This window comes from Lepus europaeus, chromosome 13, assembly GCF_033115175.1.
Source record: "Lepus europaeus isolate LE1 chromosome 13, mLepTim1.pri, whole genome shotgun sequence".
Classification (NCBI taxonomy): domain Eukaryota; kingdom Metazoa; phylum Chordata; class Mammalia; order Lagomorpha; family Leporidae; genus Lepus; species Lepus europaeus.
The window spans coordinates 91415008-91438878 of record NC_084839.1 but is presented as its reverse complement, the minus strand read 5'-3'; the positions used below and the strand labels follow the sequence as shown (position 1 = coordinate 91438878).

General features: G+C 42.8%; 1 protein-coding gene across 1 annotated transcript in view; it reads right to left on the bottom strand.

Moving 5' to 3' along the window:
• SLC9A2 (solute carrier family 9 member A2) overlaps positions 1 to 23871 on the bottom strand; it is a 100834-nt gene that overhangs the window by 31246 nt on the left and 45717 nt on the right. Inside the window, exons 3-5 of the mRNA XM_062208797.1 lie at positions 22602 to 22852; positions 4190 to 4407; positions 3408 to 3610 (exon numbers count right to left, since the gene is read on the bottom strand). Coding sequence (XP_062064781.1) covers positions 3408 to 3610; positions 4190 to 4407; positions 22602 to 22852 — 672 coding nt within the window. The remainder of the gene's footprint in view (positions 1 to 3407; positions 3611 to 4189; positions 4408 to 22601; positions 22853 to 23871) is intronic.

The following is a 23871-nucleotide window of genomic DNA, read 5'->3' as shown; positions in this document are numbered from 1 at the left end:
TTACCGGTTTATGCATACATTATACTTTTATTGCTATTTTAAAATGCATTGTTAGTGGTTTATGCATATATGATGCAATACTATACTTTTATTATTATTATTTTAGAGTGTACTCCTCCTGTTTATTAAAGAAAAATGGACTGTCTGGGCCATGTTGTGGCATAGCAAGTTAAGCTGCCACCTGCAACATCGGCATCCCCTATGGGCACTATCCCAAGACCTGGCAGCTCCACTTCTGATCCAGCTCCCTGTTAGTGCATCTGAGAAAGCAGCAGGAGATCACCCAAGTCCTTGGGCCTCTGAATCCATGTAGGGGATTCAGAAGAATCTCCAGGATCTTGGCTTCAGTCTAGCCCAGCCCTGGCTATTGCAGCCATTTGAGGAGTGAAACAGCGAATGGAAGATCTCCCCTTGCCCTCTCTGTCTCTTCTTCTCTCTCTCTCTCTCTCTGTAACTCTTTCAAGTAAATAAATAAATCTTTAAATAAAAATGCCTATAAAACAGACTCAGGCAGGTCCTTCAGGAGGTGTCCAGAAAAAAGGCATATTTGGGGCCTATGCTGTGGCCTAGTAGGTTACACTTCTGTCTGCAGTGCCAGCATCCCATAAGGGCACAGTTCGAGTCCCAGCTGCTCCACTTCTGACCCAGCTCTCTGTTATGGCCTAAAGTTTAAAAACTAAAAAGTTAAAATTTTAAAGCTAAGCTATGTTATATAGCCCAGTGTGTAGCAGGTTAAACCATCTAGGTTTGTGTATGCTCTGTGAAGTTTGAACAATGACAAAATCACCCAAGGACACATTTCTCAGAGTATGTCCCCATCATCCAGCAACATGTGACTGTATTACTGGTCATAATAAATAATATTTTCTTTAAGCAAAGGCATTGCTACCAGATAGTGAAGACCTCCATTTATACAACAGCCACATTCACAAATGTGTGCCATCGGATTAATCTGTTTCTTAAAGTCTCAGTTTGTTTAACTGAGAACAATACTGGTTTCTATTTCAAAGGTTTGTCTTGAGAATTAAAACGAGGTGATGCAAATAGGAAAGCCCATGTCTCAGAGCCCAACACACTGTGCTATCCACGGTCACTGAAGAGGACAGGCACTGTAAAGGCATTGACAGTAAACAGAAGAATGGAAAGCATCCATCTTCTTAACTCAGGAAGGGATCTCCCAAGGTATTGCTCTCCAGGATTCCAGATGACCCTACTGTCCCCAATGCTGAACTGTCTTTTTCAGAACTTACTGGAAGGAAGGTAGGAAGGGAACCAAGACACGTTACACAGTAGGCTCTCCACTGGGCACTCATTTAGGTTAAGAATGAATTGGTTTCGACTGCCTTCTCTGTCTGTCACTAGCTGTAAAAATGTGGTAAAATTATCTAATCTCAGTTTCAGCGCCTTGCTTTCCTTGTCTCCAAAATACGGGTCACAAATAGGAACTCTTCTATTCATGTGCCATGGGATTGTTGTGAGAGCTGTAAGAGTTCCTAAGTAAGGTGTTTATTTTGGAAGTTCTCATTTCCGTGATAATCACATTCAGTTTCAAGCCTCCAAGTATCAGCTATCTGCTACTGATGACCTCTTTCTCGACCTCCAAACTGTCAACATCGGCCCACTCAACAGCTCCCCTTGTAGGTCTGGCAGACGCACTTGACCCAGCACACCCATCACTGAACTACCAGTTTCCCTGCTTCAACCTCCCTCATGCATAGACTTCCCCTTGTCACTGGAGGTCAAGTTCATCCCTCTCACTAGTCAGGCCAAAGCCTCTGGGTTGTTTGTCACTACTCTTTCCCCCACACATTGTCTAATCCATCAGGGAGTCCTGTGACGTCCACATTCAGAATGTACTATAGGATCCCAACCAACTCACCAACTTACCTGCCACCACCCTGGGCCTCAGGACTGCCTTGGCCTCTACACCAGATTTGCACTTCTACCTTCTCCTCTGAACAGTATATTCTCTACACAGGGGCCACAGGGATCCTTTCCTTTCATTTCCAGAGGGAGAGAGAGACAGAGATCTTCCATCTGCTGGTTTACTCCCCAAATAGCCATAACAGCTGGGGTTGGGATTGGGCCAGACCTAAGCCAGAACCTGGAACTCCATCTGGGGCTCCCACATGGATGACATGGGCCAAAGTACACCATCCACTGCTTCCCCAGGTGCATTTTCAGGGAGCTGGATCAGAAGCAGAGTAGCCTGTATGCAAACTGGCACTCTGATATGAGATGCTGGTGTCATAGGTGGTGGCTGAACCCACTGTGCTACAATGCCAGCCTCCAGAGGAATCCTTTTACAGTGTAGATTAGAACACAGCATGCATCTCCAAAATCTTCCAATGGATTCCACTGACTCAGAAAAGAGCCAAACTCCTTACCCTGGCCTGCAGGGCCATATACGATCCAGACTCCAGAATCCCCCACCTCATTCTCCTGCTACTCCACTCCACACTCCATTCCAGCCACACTGGCTGGGAAAACACTGCTCTCAGAGCTTTACCCTTCAGTCCATGTGCCGGGAATGTTCTTTGGTTTCACTAATTCCTCCACCCCCTGCATGCCTTCAGTCAAATGTCATTTTTCTTACTGCCACCTTCCATGACAAGTATATTTAGAAATGTATCACCTCTGTTAATTCACCCTTACTATTATTATCCCCTACTTTTACTTTATTACGTTTCATTTTCCAGCTTCCTTCAAGCATATGCTTACATTTGCTTTCTTTTTATTTTTCTTGTCAACTATCTGTCCCCTCCACCACCTCTGATGATGCAAACTCTGCAGGGACAGCAAACTCCTTATGTTTTGCTCCTGGCACACAGCAGGAGTCCAGTATATTTTTAATAAATGAATATGTACAAAATATAATCTCCTAAGACCTCGCATACTAACTTAAAGAGATTACTAACATGCAGAATCAAGATGTGGGCCCAGTTTCACCACACTGTCTTCCCAATATTGAATTTGTACTCTGCTCATTGCTCTGTTTCAGGGAGGCACTGTTGAACAATCTGCTGATGTCAATTTGCAGTTGGAAGTCATCACACACAACTGGCATTTAAGAAGAACTTTACTAGGTCAGAGAGCAGGACAGATGACAAGGCTTAGCAAGTGCAGTTTGTAAGTTTCCAGTAGTAAGCTTAGATCACTTAGCTGAGTTTCCTTAAATAACAACTCCTCTGTGTAGGCCAAGTGACCAAATTGGCCTCTCGCAGGTCCCTGGGCAGTACATGAACCCGGACAGGAAATATCATTTTCCCTAATAGCTTAATGACCAACGCTTGCACACACCTTTGTAACTTTGCATCCTGTCAGCGGAATTCATGACAACAGTCTGAAAGCTCTCATTTCCTCCTGGTAGAAGGAGAGAGAGTTCTGCCAGAAAGAACTCTACTCACCAGGATGAAGACAGTAAAGAATATGACGACGATGGCAGCCGTAATGAACAGCTTTTTCCGAGGAAACACAGCAGCAGGAAGGAGAAAGACCAGGGCAAAACAGATGGCACCTCGGAGGCCTCCATAGGCAATGATGAATTGATCTTTGAAGGTCAGGGGAATGGTCCGGAACCAATTAATGACCTGAGTCAGGACAAAGACACCTGCAAATAAAGACAGACCCAAAGGAAAGTATGTTCTATGTGAGTCCAGAACATGCAAATGTCGAGACTTGTTTTCTGTGCTTAAGGACAGGGCAAAGTGTTTCAGAATTAGCCCCAACGTCATTCTATTCTCTCTATTGTGCTAGTACTGTGGGGCTCCTGAGCCTTTGCTACAGTTGATCAGGATAATACATGGATACGTGGGGTCAGAGAAGCCAAGTGAGAGCAATTGGTCTTGTAATAAAGGCCTGAAGATACTCGGGGAAGAAAGGATCTATGTAGAAGGAAGGAGGAGAGGAGGAAGATGAAGAAGGAGCTGGGGAAAGAGGAGAAAGGGAGGAGGAGGAGGAGACAGAGAGGAGGAAGATGAAGAAGCAGAGGAAGAAAGAGGAGGAAGGGGAGGGGGAGAGGAAAGAGAAGAGGGAAGGAAGGAGGAGGAAGAAGAAGGAAAGGAGGGAAGGACTAGATGATGAAGAAGAACAAAGATGAAAGGCAGCCCTGGCAGAAAGGGGAGGGCGGGGAGAAAGCTCCACTCTGCTGTGTCACTAGCCCTCCCTTGAGCAAACAAGTGCTCATTACCCAGCGCCCGCCAGATCAGACAAAAGGCCAGCGTGAAGCAGACAAAGGCCCAGTTCCACTCGTGGTTCTTCCCAACGGTGGACACTCCCATGAAGATGAAGATGAGGGTCTCGCTGACGCTGCTCAGCATCTTCATGAAATACTTGATGGTCGTGTAGGATTTCTGAGACACGTTCTCTTCCACATACTTGTTCATAGTCATGGCACAAGCAGTGATTCTGAAAGAGAAGATATGGTTTTTATTTAAACATGTCAATGAGCCTAATCAGAGTACCAGGCAACCCCAAAGGGCCTAAGTTATGGCTCTATTCATCTGTCTGTGATTATGTTATCAATTTTTTTAAAAAAAAGCGATTTATTTGAAAGAGTTACAGAGAGCAAGGGAGAGACAGACAGACAGAGTGATCCTCCATCTGGTGGCCTACTCCCCAAATGAACACATGGCCAGAGCTGAGCCAGGTGAAAGCCAGGGGCTTCATCCGGTTTGCCTACATGGGTATCAGGGCCCAAACACTCGGACCATCTTCTGTTGCTTTCTCCAGGCCATTAGCAGGGAGCTGGATTGTAAGTAGAGCAACCGGAATATACACCAGAGACCATGTGGAGTGCTGGTGTCCCAGGGGGCGGCTTTGACAGCTATGCCACAAAATTGGCCCTCAACTGGCTCCACCCTCTCAAAGGTCTCTGAGCATCAGCACCATCAGTTTTCCATCCAGTATTACAAAATAAATTTGGCACCCATCATCTTCCTATAAACTGATTTCTTATCCTATAAATACTTTACTCCTCCATTGTCTAAAACGTTGTGGCACTGTCCGTTAAGCTGTCTCTTGTGACTCACATCCCCTATAGGAGCACCAGTTCTAGTCCCAGCAGCTCTGATTCCCATCCAGCTCCCTGTTAATGCACCTGGGAAGGCAGTGGATTATGGCACAAGTATTTGGGCCCCTGTCACCCACTTAGGAGACCTGAATAGAGTTCGAGGCTCCCAGCTTTTGTGGCCATTTGGGGGAGTGAATCAGGGGTTAAAAGATCTCTCTCTCTCTCTCTGGCTTTCCTTTTCAAATAAATAAGTCTTCATTAATATTTAAAAATTTCTAAGTTATTGCAACAAATTTTAAACCTGACACTGGGACCACACTGGGCTTCCCTCTGCTGTCATAGCCTTTCAGTGTTCCCTGTCCCATAGGGTTAGCAACCATTTCCAGTTTTTCATCCTGATTACCTCTTGTACTCATTCACTCCTCTTTACCTTAATGCCTTGGTTCTTGGCCTATTTTCTATTTATCTGTTATGACCACTTCTTTTTATTTATTTATTTATTTTTTTTGATAGGCAGAGTGGACAGTGAGAGAGAGAGAGACAGAGAGAAAGGTCTTCCTTTGCCGTTGGTTCACCCTCCAATGGCCGCCACGGCCAGTGCACTGCGCTGATCCGAAGCCAGGAGCCAGGTGCTTCTCCTGGTCTCCCATGGGGTACAGGGCCTAAGAACTTGGGCCATCCTCCACTGCACTCCTGGGCCACAGCAGAGAGCTGGTCTGGAAGAGGAGCAACCGGGACAGAATCTGGCGCCCCAACCAGGTCTAGAACCCAGTGTGCCGGCGCCACTAGGCAGAGGATTACCCTGTTGAGCCACGGCGCAGGCATTATTATGACCACTTCTGAAAATACAAACCACAATAATGGGCTCTGAGAACTCCTGAGGGAAAGAAACTCTTGTGCTTGTTTTTTGCACATTTCCAAAACTTTGGGAGCACAGAGCCCTTTCTTCCAGTGGTCATCTTATCTACTTTAATATGACAACTTTGCACACCCTGGGAAAGGAAGGCTTAGGATGGAGGCCACAGTAATGAGGACATGGGAAGCTCTTCACACACTTCCTTCCATGGAGAATTTCAGCTCTACATCTCCCTCTCCCCACCCCCACACACACCTTATGCTTTGGCTGTCCCAATTTCCAAATATGCCTTCAGTTTTTACTGTTTTCCTACTGCAACACACAGAGGGTTCCACTCTGTCCAGAATGCCACCCCCAGTCAACTCATTTGCCACCCACAGAAGGAAATGTAGAGGGTGACCACTCATAACTAGGTCCTTTCCCAAGAAATATATAAAGTGCCTGGACTACAGCATACCCAGAGCACATCTTTAGCAGAAGGGACTATAGAATTAAACTAGAAGGATGGAAATAAAATGATTTGCCTCGCCTTCTACTGAGTGATAACCATGCTATAAATCAACTTCAATCATGATCTGTGAAGTTTCTCACTTTCTCATACACCTGGAGCTACAATGACCCTATGTGCACTTCCCTGTTCAGCCCCCACCATGGAGTTTTCCTTATCTTGGAAAGACTTCTGCTGTCTTAGGGGAGTCTCCCTAGAGTGCACATGGGGATAGGAAGAGGAATGCAAACCTAAGGATCCTCTGAGTTAAGACTGAAACAGAAACATGAGCCATCTGTCATTGCAAGCTCCATGCTTGTTCTTCACACAGAGAATTTATATATTTATTTTTGTGCCCCATATGAAAACAAACTGAAGATTCTATTGAGTAAGGACCATGAAATTTGTTACTACATCACTGTGTTCAGAATGAGCAGGTATTTCTTTTGGCTTTATCTGAGTGAGGAATGCATACTTGTGGTTTCCCCAAAGAAAGAATGGCCTTATTAACTATAATAAGAAAACTCAGCAGTTGCAAACACATGGAGAAACCTTTGAATAGCTGAGGGCTTCTATAACAATCAATGTTTATGGCATCATTACTTTGTGCCTGGTACTATGCAAACACTTTGTGTGAATTATGTCAGTCTTCATCACAAGTTTATGAGACAAGCAGTATTATCATTCCTACTTTTATGGAAGGGAGAACAAAGGCAGACAGAGGTTCAGTTACTCAAGATTTCACTGCCAATAAATGGTGGTGCCAGGGTGTTAACCCAGGCAGCCCTTCAAAGCAACACTACTGAGGATTTAACCATGGTTCTTCCTAAATTCTCCAGGAGCTTGGTGATCTCTGATGGGAAAGGGATCCCTCTCCCTGTCCAGTCCTTCCTCATCCATTCTCAAGCACAAGCTTGTCTGTGTTCATTTCCTACAGTTGCCAGATAATGACCGGAAATGAAGGGATTTCAAATGATATTCATTTGTCATTTTATACATCCACAGGTCAAAAATCCAAAATCGTTTTCATTAGACTAAAATCAAGGTGTTGAGAGGGCTGTGTTACATCTGGAGGCTGTCATGGAGAATTCAATCCTTGCCTTTGCCTGTTTCTAGAGGCTGTGATACCCCTTGGCCCATGGCTGCATCACCCACCCCAATTCCCTACCCACAGTTCCCCTGACAACAACCCTCCCACTTGCCCCTGGTGTAAGAATCTTTGTGATGGCATCAAACCCACTTGGATGAACCAATGTGACCTCAGAAGCCTTGAGTAATCCATCCAGAAGATCCCTTTTCCCTGTAAGGCAACATATTTGGAGGTTCCAAGCAATAGGACATAGATATCCTTAGAGGACACTGGTTCATTGCATTTCTGAAAGCCTTCATCATTGATATTTGGGCTTTTTCTTTAAGCAGACTTTTAAAAAGGAAAATGTTCCAATACAAAATAATAAGGGCCAAAGCTAGATTCAGCTGATGATGAATCTGAATATTTTTTAAGATTTATGTATTTATTTGAAAGTGAGAGTTACACAGAGAGAGGAGAGGCAGAGAGAAAAAGAGAGAGAGAGAGAGAGAGAGGTCTTCCATCCACTGGTTCACTCCCCCAATTGGCCGCAATGGCTGGATCTGCGCCAATCCGAAACCAGGAGCCAGGAGCTTCTTCTGGGTCTCCCACGCGGGTACAGGGGCCCAAGTACTTGGGCCATCTTCTACTGCTTTCCCAGGCCACAGCAGAGAACTGTATGGGAAGTGGAGCAGCCGGGTCTCGAACTCCCGCCCATATGGGATGCCGGTGCTTCAGCCCAGAGTATCAACCCGCTGCGCCACAGCGCTGGCCCCACAAATCTGAATATTAACATGTTCTATGAAGAAAACACACACACACACACACAGTAACAAATGAAGGAGCCTTCCCAAGTGTTGTCAAGTGGAAAATTTGTAACAAAAATAATTTCGAACAATCACATTACCCAATTTCCATGCAAAAGAAGATTCAATAGTTTTGTTATGAAACATTTGTAGACAAACATGAACAATGAGCACTGAAGTATCTACTACCTATCATTTTCTAATCACTTTTATTTTTAAAAAAATATATCAACTATGGATTAACTTCTCCTTGGTTGCCCACGATGATGCCATTCCTATCTCTTTGGCTTAAGTTTGAATTTCTTTTGTCACTTAAAATTTTTTTACTAGGCTAGAGAACAGTGTTTCCTTGACTATGGGAGACACTTCCCTCTAAAATCATGTTCCCATTGTTCATTACACAGAAACATAAACCATACAGAGAGCAGGTGTTTGGCCTAGCAGTTAAGATGCTGCTTGTGGTATCCATGTGAGAGTGCCTTGGGTCAAGTCCCAGCTCCACTTCAGATGCCAGCTTCCTGCTAATGTATACCTTAGGAAGCAGGAGGTAATGGCTCAGATAGTTTGGGTCCTTGCCACCCATGTGAGAGACCTGGACTCAGATCCCAGCTGACTTCAGTTTGGCCCAGCACTGGCTGTTGTGGGAATTTGGGTATTGAATCAGTGGCTAGGAGATACTTCCTTCCCTCCCCTCCTCTTTCCTTTCCTTTCCTTCTCGCGCATCTCTCTCTCTCTCTCTCTCTCCTCTCTCTCTCTCTCTCCTCCTTCCAAGCAAATCAACAAATACTTTTAAAAGGTAAACCACACAGGCAAAAAGTACTCTTCAATACATGAGCAAGTTAACAAACACTGCAATTCAGAAATGGTTAAACAGGTAGCTTGGGTGCAGGAAGTGAGAAATGAATTAATTTTACATGAATATCCTCAGGATCATTTCTCTTTGTTTTCTATCTTTAACCTGATACCTGGAGCGATGCTCATGTCTGCCAGACATCGTTCTGTAACTTAATGCAGTTTTCTATCAGCATCACTGAGCCATTTAGCAGGGAAGAGCACCTGGGGCAGGTACTGGAAGTTCAGGTGGTGTGTGCGTGCACAGCAGGGGCTGGAGGTATGCTCCAAATGTTCCCGTTCTGGTCTGTCATGCACCACTTGATGTGTGTGGCTACTCAAGCAAAAGCCTACAGGGGTTTTCATCACTAAGGATTTTTTGTTATCGTATTAAACTCTAACCTGAAGTATAATCCCTTTACCTTCAGAATATCATAAGTACACAAAACCGGGGCTGGCACTGTGGCACAGCAGGTTAATGCCCTGGCCTGAAGGGCTGGCATCCCATATGGGCGCCGGTTCTAGTCCTGGCTGCTCCTCTTCCAATCCAGCTCTCTGCTATGGCCTGGGAAATCAGTAGAAGATGGCCCAAGTCCTTGAGCCCCTGCACTTGTGTGGGCGACCCAGAAGAAGTACCTGGCTCCTGACTTCGGATTGGCGCAGCTCCAGCCATTGGCTGTCAATTGGGGAGTGAACCATCGGATGGAAGACCTCTCTCTCTCTCTCTCTCTCTCTCTGTGTGTGTGTGTGTGTGTGTAACTCTGACTTTGAAATAAATAAATAAATAAATCTTTTAAAAAAATAAGTACACAAAACTGCAAAAAACTCCCTCCCTTGAAAGATACAGGTAAAACATTCCCCCAGGGATAGAAAGAACAAAATCTCTGCCCCCTCCAGTGGGTCATCTTCTAGAGTTAATAGTCCTCCACGTCATACTAAACTTGAGTCCATATTGTTTTTCTAAAAGACTCACAAGAAAGCTACAGACATGGCAAATGGCATAGGCTGGTGCCTAACTGTCCTCAGCCTCACTGGGTTTGGAGTATGAGCCAGGAGTTTCCTTGGGTATAAGATCATGTCACATCACAGCAGAGAGGTAAGATTTCTCCATCTATTCTTACGTGAGAACACAAAGTTATCAAGTCTGAAATTCACAGCTTCTCACCCTCATTCTATAATATCAATGTCCAAAACAATAGCCAATACCCACTCTTTACATTCTAGAAAATTCCAGCTACATTTCTTAGCCCTAAAGCTTCCTTCAAAATTAAAATATCATCCCTTAATATTCCAATATGAGTTTACTTTCATTGACTCCTGTCATTGTGTCATCTTTTCCCCCTTTCTATGCACAACTCTATGTCCTAATCTCCATATTAGTTAGTATGACTTTGAATAGCAGTATAGTTCCAATTGAGGCTTTCTGAGCATATAGGAAGATAAAGGCAACTAACACATAATTTCTACCTTCAAAAGTTTGCAGTCTAAGGGATGACATACTCATGAGGAGACCATTGTTACACTGCAGGTGTTAGAGATGGGGAATGGGAGGGGAATTGTGGAAATGCAGGGAAGGAAAAGGCTACTTCTGCCTCAAAGAGGGGACATCTGGACAAAATCTTCCTGGATGAGTGAGAGCTCACCACGCCAGAAAAAGAAGAGAAATTAATTCTTTGGTCTCATCAAGGATTGCTTGCAGGATCTGCTTGGGTAGCAAAATCTGTGGATGCTCAAGTCCCTTTAAAGAGTGTAATATTTGCACCTAATCTATGCACTTCCTTCCATAGGCTTTTTTAGGAAAAGATTTATTTACTTATTTGAAAGCCAGAGTTATAGAGAGAGAAAGGAGAGACACACAGAGAGAAATCTTTCATCCATTGGTTCACTCCCCAAATGGCTGCAACAGTCAGGACTGGGCCAGGCTGAAGCCAGGAGCCAGGAACTTTTTCCAGATCTCCCACATGGGTGCAGGGGCCCAAGGACTTGGGCCATCTTCTGCTGATTTCCACATTAACAGGGAGCTGGATCAGATGCGGAGCAGCTGGGACTCAAACTGGCACCCATATGGGATGCCAGCACTGCAGACAGTGGCTTGACCCACCATGCCACAGTGCTAGTCCCCTTCCATAGAGTTTAAATCATCTCTTGATTAGTTAAAATACCTAACACAATGTAAATTGTATGAGAATAGTTGTTCTGTACTGTTTAGAGGGAAAAGGAAACACATTCTGTTCAGAACCAACCTAATTTTTCTTTGTAAATATTTTCAATTCACAGTTGGATGAACCTGTGCATATTAAGAACAAATAGTAAATGAAAAAACATCAGCATGTTCAAATGCATGAAAGAAATGGACATGTCGGCTTATTAGGGAACTGCCAAATGACTCTGTTAACTGTTGGAGAGGGAGATGATTATGTTAAGAGTCGAGGATAAAAGAAGTTAGAGGCCACTAATGGCATTGTTAGAAATAATGCTTAGGAGCTTCACTCTGATTCTACAAACAGAAGGAGAAAATGAGAAATTATATTTTGGATCATTTCATTAATGTCTCTCTCCAAACACAATTGGAAGCTCCATAAGGAAAAAGAAATGTATCACTGATACATAGCATGGGATCTGGCATGCCATCACGTATTGTGAATCAGTGACCACACGAATGATTTTTTAACAGGAATACTGGTTGAACTGCTTTTTAGTTTAGAATGAGAATTCTGAAGGACATGTGGAGTGTGGATTTGGGAAGGGTACAAACCTGAGATTGGAAATGATTTATTGCAGTCATTTATCATTTCATTTTCAAAATCCAGTGCACAGTCCAGCCTGTATAACATTCTGAAAAATGCTCATGTTTTGACAGGTGTTAGTGTCCATGCCATAGGACCACATGGAGGTGAAGAATATAGAAGTCACTGGTGCATTCTGCTTTGTTATTATCTTGCCTTTAACGTAAATGTATGGTGATCATCACCAATTTAGAGACTGAAAAGCTGAAGCTCTATAATTAGTGGGTTTTACATTCACCAGCAATTGAGTTTTTTTTCTCTTCCCTGTATCATTCAAAATAGAAGAGAGCAAAATTCAGGGTGGCTCATCCTACCTCAACAGAGTTTTCAGAGGTAAACAACTTTTCTATTCATATGATGTGTTATTTGACTAATTTCTGAATAGAAAATTGCAACAAATACTTTTTTTCTATATTACTGTATGACTTCATTATAGCATTCAATGGTGTATGTCTTCTATAGATTTTTATTTCCTTTCACCAGAATGTGTGCTTTGAGAGAGTGTGGATTAGTGCTTATCTCTGCTGAGCAGGGTTGCATGCCCAGGGTGGTACAAAGTACATGTTCTATCAATGCTTACTGAGTCTAGTTTCCTGATGATCCACAGTGCTTCTTCTAGATGGTCCTGGTACTTAGACACAAAGGGACCAGGCATCAGTTTTGAATTTGAGCAGTGAAGGCAGATTTCTTGTGTGAAGATAAAAAATATAGACCATGTCTGTGTTTACATGCATAGGGTAAAAAAAGTGTGCCTCAGTTATTTCTTTTTTTTTTCAATTTCTTTTACAAGGTGATTAAATCTCTAGTTTCTATTCCCACATTATGAGACTATGTCTATAATCTCAACTGCTTAGAATCAGAGATAAGCTGATAGACTATGGCAAAGTGCTTTTGTTCCTACTACACCTCTGCATGTACTCTTAAAAAGTATGGATTCAATTGCAGGAAAATAGAGCCAAATAATATCTGTGTGTTCCCAAGATTCTGCCAGATACGAAGGTGTACTTCACCACTCACACCAGCAGTGAAGAAGACCAATTAAAAAGCCTTCTTTGTGTTGATTAAAGTCAGATCTTGTGGTGACTCAGGGTACACTGCATGTTCACAGAATAAAGTACTCATTCATGTGAGGTAAATGAATTATTCCAGGGCATGAATTTACTATACAGTGGGTTGCCTTTTCCAGGAAACCTGACAACCAAGAGAAAGTGAGTTTGACATATGAGAAAATGCAAACAAAAATTGTTTTTCAAAGGAGGATCCAAGCATAAAAATTGAGTAATCTTTCTTAAAATATCAAAAATTTAAAAAGTAAATTCACACTATCACAAATGCTTGATGACTCATGTACCATTATCCATTTCATAGACTCTCTGAATCTTTTACATTTCTCCTTTATAAAAGCATTCAATTCAATTTAACTCATAGCTATAGATTACTTATTGGCACCTAAAGAACCCATGGCTTTGTGAAAAAGAGAATAGATGAAGGATTATAACTCATTGTCCAAAGTGTAATGAAACACAAGGCATCACAGGACCCATGGAGTCTACTGGTTGCAGTAGGGGAGTGTTGAGAAAGGTGGCAGGGAGAGGCAGGGAGATATGACCAATATCTTGAATATCGAATTAAATTAACTTATGGTGTGTTTTTAGGTAGGCTGCCCATGGGACCTGGGTGTGAGCAGTCACCAGGCACTAACCCTATACCAGCTGTATACACAGAATATTTCCAGGGTTCCACAAACCCTGGGGACATCAGTAGGAATTACTGAATTCTGAGAGGTATTATGGCTCCTATTACATACCAGGGCACTTTTACAAGGACATGAAAAATGAAATTAAATTTTTAAAAAAAGTTTTTAGAGATTTTATTAATTTATTTGAGAAGCAGAGTTACAGACAGAGAGAAGGAAAGAGAGAGAAAGGTCTTCCATCCACTGGTTCACTCCCCAAATGGCCACAATGACCAGAGCTGGGCCGATCCAAAGCCAGGAGCCAGGAGCTTCCTCCAGGTCTCCCAAATGGGTGCAGGGGCCCAAGGACTTGGACCATCCTCCATTTCCCTCCCAGGTTAAGGCAGAGAGCTGGATTGGAAGAGGAGCAGCTAAGACATGAACCAGAGCACATATGGGATGCCAACACTGCAGGTGGAGGCCTAGCCTACTATACCATAAAGCCAGCCCCTGGAAAATGAAATTAAAAGCTTAACACACACACAAACACACACACACAAAATTAAAATCCATAAATTTGAAGGATCTCCAAAGAATTCATAGAAAATGTATATTATAGAAAGATTGCATATGGATTTCAAAGTTTTACCACTGAAATGAACCTATTGTTTAATTCCATTTCCCCATGAACACTGGGAAATACCCTCATACATCAGGGAACTATGATCTGAGGACCATATAATCCCTGGAACTCCTTGAAGAAACACAATTCCCTAGCCCCCATCTAAGACCTGCAGAGAAATAGAATCAATAGCTGAAGTCTGGGATTCTGAATATGTAATGATCTTTGTGGGTGATTTCCAATACATCAAATTTTGAGGAAAGGCAGTAGGAGGATAAGCAGAGGACTAGAGTGAGGAAGGAGGAACGAGAAGGAGCTGAAACTGAGTTATTTTCTTTAAAAGTTTATTGGAGGGTAAACAGAAGGACTGACATAGGATTTGAGGACTACTATGGATTCAATGACACTTTACCAATTAGTCTCTCTTCCATTGTCCCAGTTTTTGTGACTTGGTTCCAGGCATAGGTTCCCATCTTCCCTTACCTGCATGAGAGAGTGTGCAGGTATCTCCACATATTTTTTTTTTCTTTCCTGACTCTCTTCTAGGCTCCTTCCACCTTGAGTCTCCAGAGGAACTTCCTGAGGTTCCTCCCGACAATGATTTCTCACTGCTAGTGGCAGCCAGCAAGTCTCTCCTTTTTACTTCAAAGTATCAACAAAGTACTCTCAGTTCTATGCATGATGGTGTATATATAAAAAAAAGTTTTGGAAGCACCCTAGTCATTATTCAGCAAAGATATCTATACTTCTGTCACTCATGTCCTGCAAGATTCCAAAGGTTCCTGACTGCCTATTGAAGAAAACAGGTCAAAAACAGGTGCTCATCTTTCTCAGCACCCTGGGGTTCAGTTTCTTGGATGGAGCACAGCATTTCGCACTGGAGCTTTCCATCATACTCTTCCACCAGAATTCCCTTGTCTTTATTATTGAGGTTCAAACCCAAGCGTCACCAGCTCAAACCCCTGCTAGACTTACTGTAAAGGGTTGAGCTGGGAATGCATAGCCCAGGTTGGGATGATAGTTGTACTACAAGTGTGTTTAACGTCAATGCCTTGTTCTGGTAACTGACACCACTTTTCATAACACAGGCTGGACACATGACACTGTCTGAGCCAATCATTGGTTTCCAAACCCCTGGGTAGTCACAGCCCTCCCTTGGAATATTTTCTAATAGGACCTGGCAGGGTAGATCTCACTTTACTCTCCAGTAACAAGGTGGCAAAGATAGAAAGCCCAATTTTATTGATGACCTTGTTTTCATGCTTTGGAGATGGCTGATCTATGAGAAGGAAGCCAGCACACAATAAAAGGCAATGATGACAGAGAGATAGGTCAGGGTACAAGGGAATTCTGGGTATCATTACCCCAAGGCCAAACCCATACCTGTCCTTGTCAAGAATTTACTAACAGGAGCCAGTAAAGCTGCCCTTTTGGGTTTCATGTGGTTTAATCTGGTTTTCCCTCACTTACTCAGAGCCTCCCTCTACTACTGGAGGTATACTCCTGGCTGCAGTGATTCAAGTTACTTCAAGTAGCTGGGGATTAACTGTGAGGTCACGCATGGAAAGACCGCCATCTGGCCACATCCTCTGGGAACACTGAAAAATGCAGGCCCAATGTTTGATTGACATAAAAAGAAGAGAGCAGCAAAAAGAGAGGGAAAAGCTACATCAGTATTTGCTACTCACAGCCTCTTCCCAACAAGAAAACTAACAGCCAGCGCCACGGCTCACTAGGCTAATCCTCCGCCTTGCGGCGCCAGTACACCGGGTTCTAGTCCCGGTCGGGGCACCGATCCTGTCCCGGTTGCCCCTCTTCCAGAAAAGCTCTCTGCTGTGGCCCAGGAATGCAGTGGAGGATGGCCCAAGTGCTTGGGCCCTGCACCCCATGGGAGACCAGGAGAAGCACCTGGCTCCTGCCATCAGATCAGCGTGGTGCGCCGACTGCAGCGCGCCTACCGCGGCGGCCATTGGAGGGTGAACCAACGGCAAAGGAAGACCTTTCTCTCTGTCTCTCTCTCACTGTCCACTCTGCCTGTCAAAAAAAAAAAAAAGAAAAGAAAAGAAAAGAAAACTAACAAAGGAAAGCTCTGGACTCACACTAGGTCAGCTTTCTTCCCTGTGCAGAGAATTGCAGGTGGGTGAGCTGACTTTTGTTAAATGAAAATGAAGGAATCTCTGGTTATCCTTAGGCTGTCAGTCATATCACTGGAAGAGCAAACCATGACTCTGTAGCAAGCAGAGTCAAAAACCTTGCCTTTACTTTAAGTTCCTCAAGCAGTGGCTGGAAAATTGATTTAAATTGTGTGTTTATGCACACCATATTCAGAGTACCAGCTGTGAGATGACTAAACAATTCATTTCATTATCAATTTTTTAAAAAAAAGTTTTCATTAAGATAAGATAATTAGTTCTCACAATTACATAATAATTTACATTTCTGAATTATTATCTTGCTTTGCATTTTGATCTACCTATTACTAGGAAGTAGTGTTATTTTCTACAATATTCTTGAACCATGAATCAGTAGTGATGATCACCATTTTTAAAAATGGTCATAAACAATAATCAAGAAACTGTCCCCAAAAGCAAAAAGGTGGCAGTGTCAGCTAGTTACGAAAGCATCTCCATTCTTCAAACAGAATCAGATCCAAATGCAGGAGGAGCAAATTGTTCAGTTTCATGGAACTTAAATTTAGCAGGCAAACAGCACGTTTTTCCTGTCTGAAAGCATCCTCTATTATGTACTCTAGAGAAGAACAGTGGTGTGATTACTTTCAACAGCTACTCTATCTGTTCAGCCAAATGTCACTCTGAACGATTGCTTTCAAAACTAGTCAAATACAAGGGTTCTTCAAAAAAAAATGTTCATGGAAAGTGCAGATTAAAAGAAAACAACCCATGGATACCAAAATTATTGGCTCCAAAATAGATGTATCTCTTATTCCATTTTTCCATGAACTTTTTGAAGTATTCTTGTATATGTATTGGATTTATTTTGCACTGTATCAATTTCTTCTAGAAAATTAACGTCTCAATTTGTGTTTCTCTTAAACTAAAAGTATTACTCCTCCAGTTCATCCTACCTAACCAACAGAAGAGATCACGATAAGAGATGGGAAGAGACTAAGTAGCTTTAAATTCTATCGCAGATAATCTTCAATAATGGAATATGTACGTTTATTTAGTATTTTTTGTTTTGGTTTTTATTTCCACCAAAATCCAAGTATCTTCTCTGAGACTACCTAGAATAAAGAATTAGAGACCTCAATATATGGACTCTATTGATCTTTGTTTTGCAGAGTAGATAGAGACAAAAACGAAGGTAAAAATGATGTTTCTGATGTTATTTTACCTCTGAGAAGATAAGGCAAGAAAACACAGTATTTCGAATATTGAATATTATAAATATTTTCAGTTTTGGTTCACAAAAAGTATAAAACACTCCAACCCCATGAATCTAATTTAATGTACTTTGCTCATTCCTGTAGGACTCACAGCTTGCCCTGAAGGAGAATCTCACTCCTCAGCCCAGTTCTAAAGATGTTTGTAGCAAAGCCCTTGGTGTGGACCCTGGGTAGCTTTTGTTTATTTTCTCAAGACAGCTTTACTTTGACATCTTAATTAGCACAAGCCACCTCTGAAAAACCTCCCATCTTTCTTCTATTTCTCCTTCCTTGTTTTCTTTAACCTTGCCCATTCCCAAAGATGATTTTATCTGGAGCACCCTCTCCATTTCTCCCTTATTTTCTCTATGTTTTCATGTCATGACCTTTTTTTTTTTTTTTCTGCTTTATTAAGGGGAACAAAACATAGAGCAGTCTTCAAGTATCCCAGAGCAAAATCGAATGGAGAGCACTACACTTCCCTGTTGCAATGCTGTCTCATGAAAATATCATAGAAACTCTTTGTGCAATTTCCAACTTCCTAGGGGTCATAGGTAACAATGTAAAAAGAAACTGGTGAATTCAATTTTACAGTATATTTACTTAACCTAATATATCCATGTATTGTTTTTTCAGCATAAATCAGTATAAAAATTGCTAATGAGATAGTCTCCAAATTTTTTTTTTTGCTTTCAATCTTAAAAATTGGTTGTATATTTTTATCTTGAGTCCAACTCAATTCAGATTGATCACATTTAAAATGTTGTAGCTACATGTGCCTGTTGGCCACCATACTGAACAGAGCTAAGGAAAAAAAGAATTTTTAAAATCAATATTTTTTATTTATTTTTTATTTTTTTTTTTTGACAGGCAGAGTTAGTGAGAGAGACAGAGAGAAAGGTCTTCCTTTTTCCGCTGGTTCACCCCCCAAGTGGCAGCTACGGCCGGTGCGCTGTGCTGATCCGAAGGCAGGAGCCAGGTGCTTCCTCCTGGTCTCCCACGGGGTGCAGGGCCCAAGCACTTGGGCCATCCTCCACTGCACTCCCGGGCCACAGCAGAGAGCTGGACTGGAAGAGGAGCAACCAGGACAGAATCCGATGCCCCAACCAGGACTAGAAACCAGGGTGCTGGCGCCGCAGGCGGAGGATTAGCCTAGTGATCCACGGCGTCGGCCTAAAATCAATATTTTTAATCACCACTAAATGACCTACTACAAGCACAGTGTTTTGGCACCCCAAGGTGAAATTTCTTGTTTAGAAAATCATAAAAACTTTCTCTTACCTTTAGTTCTAGCACTGTGGAGACACTCTGACACACACACAAATTTTCCCCAGTTGCACAATTTCTTACAGTATAGAAATGAGCAAAAAGTAGGTGGGTCTTTAGCCTAGTGGTTAAGATGTCCACATCCCATAGCAGATTGCCTGAGTCTGGCTCCTGCACCCACTCCTGACTCCAGCTTCCTGCTAATGCATATCTTGGGAGCAGCAGAGATGGCTCAAGTAGTTGGATCCCTGACACCCATATGGGAGGTCTGGGTTGAATTTCTGTCTTTGACTTCAGCCCAGGCCCAGCCATTGAAGGCATTTGGGGAATGAAGAGACAGGAGTTCTCTCTATTTGCCTGTATCTCCCTCTGCTTCTCTGCTTATCTAATCAATAACTAACCAATAAACAGTTTTAAAAGAAGTGACAATAAAAATATTAGAGGACAGGGAATTTCATCTATATTCTTAGTACTTAATCTAAAACCCTTCTGAACACACAGCAGAGCATGGATATAAGTAAATCCTTAAAGTTAAATTAGGTTGGAAACACATATTAGAGGACACCACAAAAGGCAAACCATATCTAAGAAGGCCCTGAAGTCATCTCCCCAAATAGCTTGTAAGATAGAGGAGGGCCTGCGCTGCAGCTCACTAGGCTAATCCTCCGCCTGCAGCGCCGGCACACCGGGTTCTAGTCCCGGTCAGGGCGCCAGATTCTGTCCTAGTTGCTCCTCTTCCAGTCCAGCTCTCAGCTGTGGCCCGGGAGGGCAGTGGAGGATGGCCCAAATCCTTGGGCCTTGCACCCCATGGGAGATCAGGAGAAGCACCTGGCTCCTGGCTTCGGATGGCGCGGTGCGCTAGCCATTGGAGGGTGAACCAACGGTAAAGGAGGACCTTTCTCTCTCTGTCTCTCTCTCTCTCATTGTCCACTCTGCCTGTCAAAAAAAAAAAAAGACAGAGGAGGAGAACACAGCATGAATCTACCTCGTATTACATACTTGCAGTGAGTGAAAAGCATATAAAACCACAGGTAATTCTCTGTTGTGTGTGGGTGGGGTGGATGTTTATTTTCATGACAAAAATAAACAACAGCAACAACAGGCTTTGTGCATATCCCAGGTGCACTGCTTCCAACACCTCCTCAAAGAAATAAAGATGCTGGAATCCTGCCTAGCACCTCCCTACCTAAAAGATTGGCACAGGAAGATGTCTCTTTTTGATCAGACTGCTTTAGGAACTACCTGCTGGTTTCACGTGATCTCATTCTAGAACAGGCTGTCCAAGAGCCTGCTTAAGACAAAGCTGGCATACATGGTTCCACCATCTGAAAGGCAACAAGAAGAGGAAGGAAGGGAAGAAGGATGGGAGAAGGTTGGGGAAGAAGAAAGAACAAAGGAAGGCTGTGGGCAAAACTCGGATGGACCAAGTTTCACAGCTATTTTCCAAACCCTCAGCGAGGTGGCTTAACCCTTCTCTCAGCTCACCTGTTTTTCTTTCTCTGTGGCTGCCTGTTTCTCTGAAACAAACAAGGGAGACTACTGAGCATGCTCAGAACCCCCCCCCCCATGCCTTTACTCCCATTAACCTTAAAATTTTGTTTTTAAATCACACACAGAAAAAATCAATTAGCATACAGTAGGAAAGGAATTAGCACACAATTTAAGCCCAGAAAAGAGGTGCGCTGGATGTGCAATTTTAATGGCATCATTATACCGCTTGCCCTGGACCGATATCCCAAGGTAGAAACAGTGATTACAATGTGGAAACACATCAGTGCACTTCAAACGCACAACTGTGATCTCCACCATACAGAAACACCACACACGCCCAGCTCTGACTAGCCTACTAATTACCTTCCCTTAGAAAACAGGGCATCACTTCCGAGAACAAACACACCCCAGGGCCCACCAGGTTCTTCCTTTGCTAGCACAGGACAATGCGTGGGCATGGCAATTCTAGATACAAAAATGGTTACATCCCCATTTTACTTAAGGGTCCATTGTTATTTTGGTACACTGTAGTCCATGACAATAAATGTAATAAGAGAATTTTTGTTACACTAAGCTGTAAAATGAATGTTCACTTTGAAGTTGAAAACAAGCAATGTTTTTCATCCACCTGCAAACTGAAGCAGAGAATTACCTGTGCTATTTTTCAAGAATATGTGGCACTATTCGTGTCTGATTTCAGAATTCTCAGAGCAAGTAATCCAGTGATCCCATCCTCACAAGACACCAGTGACCTGATGTAGCACAGGCCTTCCCACCCCGATGGACTCTGGGTCTCACTGACATTTATGATGCACCAGGATTGCAACCCCATCCAGCTCTTCAACTCTCCCTCTCCACTCTGGATCTTCAAAGACTCCCAGTTCTGGATCTCAACATCAGACAAACTGACTCATGAAGATAGCTACCTTGTGGGTGTTGTACAACCTTTCTCTATGCACATGATCGGGAGTTCTTAATACCTCAGACACACAATGCAATTCAAGATTCTCGCACAACTGTTGCTAGAACAACACTGCTGCAAAACCAGATGCTAAGTCCCACTCCTACACTCTTGGTAGAGACCTTGGAACTAGCTGATCACACATTTTCAATGACACCCGTCAAAGAACAGTAAGGAAACTGGAAGGCATACAGATGATATGAATAGCAACCAGGAAGACAGGGAACATTTCATGACTGGGTCAAACTGGATTAATAGGTTGCTTTATTTAGGTGCTCTATGAAACAAAAAACCAGCCAACCTTTAACTCATGGCTTTCGTGACAAAGGGTTCCACTCTCCTTGCACAGGGGCCTTTGATTTCCTCAACCACACACCTAATCGCTCTTGATACACAAGTGCTGATATGGGGTGAAAAACAAAATAGGCCTCAATCAAAGCAACCCTTCAATCAGGTTGGGAGGGAATTTCAGGGAGAACTAGGCCTATGCTTATAATAGCAACACCCTAAATAGATACAGCAAGTTCTTATGTATTGAGCTGCAAACAAATATTTGTCAACAAAAATGTAGTGGCTTTCTATTACTAAGTATTTTTCACTCACCATATACAGAGTGTGAGCATAACATAAGAGGCTTATTCAAGGAAGTAGCATAAACATCCACATCCAATGAGAATTCTCCTTCAAAGTAACCATCTAAAGACCAAAATAGGGCTCAAACATTCCCATTGTTCAGCCCACGTGCATACCTTTCTGAGAATGTCCCCCAATCAGGTGATGAATCATACACTGAATCCTTAATACAACATGTCTTCCTTTACACATTTCAGGCTTTAGAATAATACCTCTTTATTTTTAAAGCTAAACTGAAATTACTTGATCATATTATTACTCATTGTATTTCACTTTGAGTGACTTTCAGCTGTTTTCTCAAGTAGAATTCATCATATAAAATATTTCTACCACTAAGATTATTCAAATGAACATACATCAGCAAACCCAAAACTCCAACATTAATTTGGGTGACACAACCTTGTTGGACAACACTGAATGGGCATCAAACCCAGAATATTCTTAACTAAGATCAACCTCAACAGGTCTTCTTTAACCTCAAAGGAGAGCCAAGAAATAACTTTTAGGCAGTTTTCCTTCTTAACATCAGATAATGTTAATATAAATATGGTTGATATATGATTTCCTCTTATTTAAAAAAAGGTAATAAAAGCCCATCTTTAATTCTTCTTAACATAATTTAAAAATCCACTCTTTCATATAACTTAATCAATTTAATAGCTTAGAACACATGAATCCAACGAAACGTAGTGCTCAAGTGTTTGTAGCAAAGAAATACTTACGCCATGATGCCGGAGAGGTGGAACATCTCAGCTGTTATGTAGGACAAATAGCTGTACAGGAAAACAAACAGTGGCTCAATCACTCGGATATTGTGTGTGAAGCGAGTGGTGAATGCCGCTATAAAACCCAGGAAGATGCCGATCAACACCCCACCGATTCCCACGACAAAGAAGTTAGCAATTCCAGCAAACACATCGATGGTCTCAATGGTTTTCATCTGGCAGAAGGACTTGAACAAGTTATACAGGACCTGTGGGAGAAGGAGACACGTGGTCAAGATACCATCAGTTTCTCCAGCAGCACTCCTCACTCAGAAAAGCCTACCTGGTGTTCTAGGAAGGACATTTCTTCTGTGTACCCAAAGTGGATGGTATGAGGCAACCAGGGTGCATTTGTTTGTCTAGGATTTTAATGTTGTGACTTCCAAACCAAAACACTTCAATGAAAGTCTGATGTCAGTGAAAGTATTTCTAAAAGTTAGAAAGAGGAGACTTCAAGTTTATGACATAACTTATCCATAAAACATGAGATTCTTCAGATAGCATCTGAAAGATCGTTTAGATTTGCTATCCAGCCCACTTCACCCATATCATCAGTGCTTAGGAAGTCGCATGTCAGAGAGAAGGCTTATCAGTGCTGCTGGGAATGCCTTTACCATAGCCAATCTATGGTGGAGTCACACCATTGAAGGGATCCACTACCAACCCAGGTACCCAACCTGAGGAAGTCCTCCTCCCAGGTCACCAGAGTCCTCACTCCATACCCCACCTCCTTGTCCTACCCAGACATCCATGGCAGGTTTAATGAAATGTGAAGGAATTTTCTCAAAGCTAAAGGGCAACAAAATGTATGAGAAGGAGAAAGAGAGAGAATGTTTGCACTGGCTGTCCCTTACGCATTTTGTACCTGCTGTACCTTGGGCATTTCATGCTTCTCAGTTAATAAGACTACACTACTCTTTGGTTTCTTTCCATAACCTTGGTTTAATTAAGGTTTCAAAATGCAGGGCATTTCCTGCCTGCTGGGCCAGTGTGCTCTCAACCATGAGTCCAGTGCCACAGAGCCAACTGGAAGAGGAAGTGAGGGCTGAAGTCCCACGACTTTTTCCACATGGGAGCAGGTTTTGGGCTCCTTGTCACTGTGGTATTTACAACTCCAGAAGCACAAGGGATCTCCCGGAGAGCCATGGGACAAGGACGCTGGAGATGAAGGCTGCACGAAATTCTCTTATGGGTTCTGAGAAAGTCAAAATCGACCCAATTTGTCCCC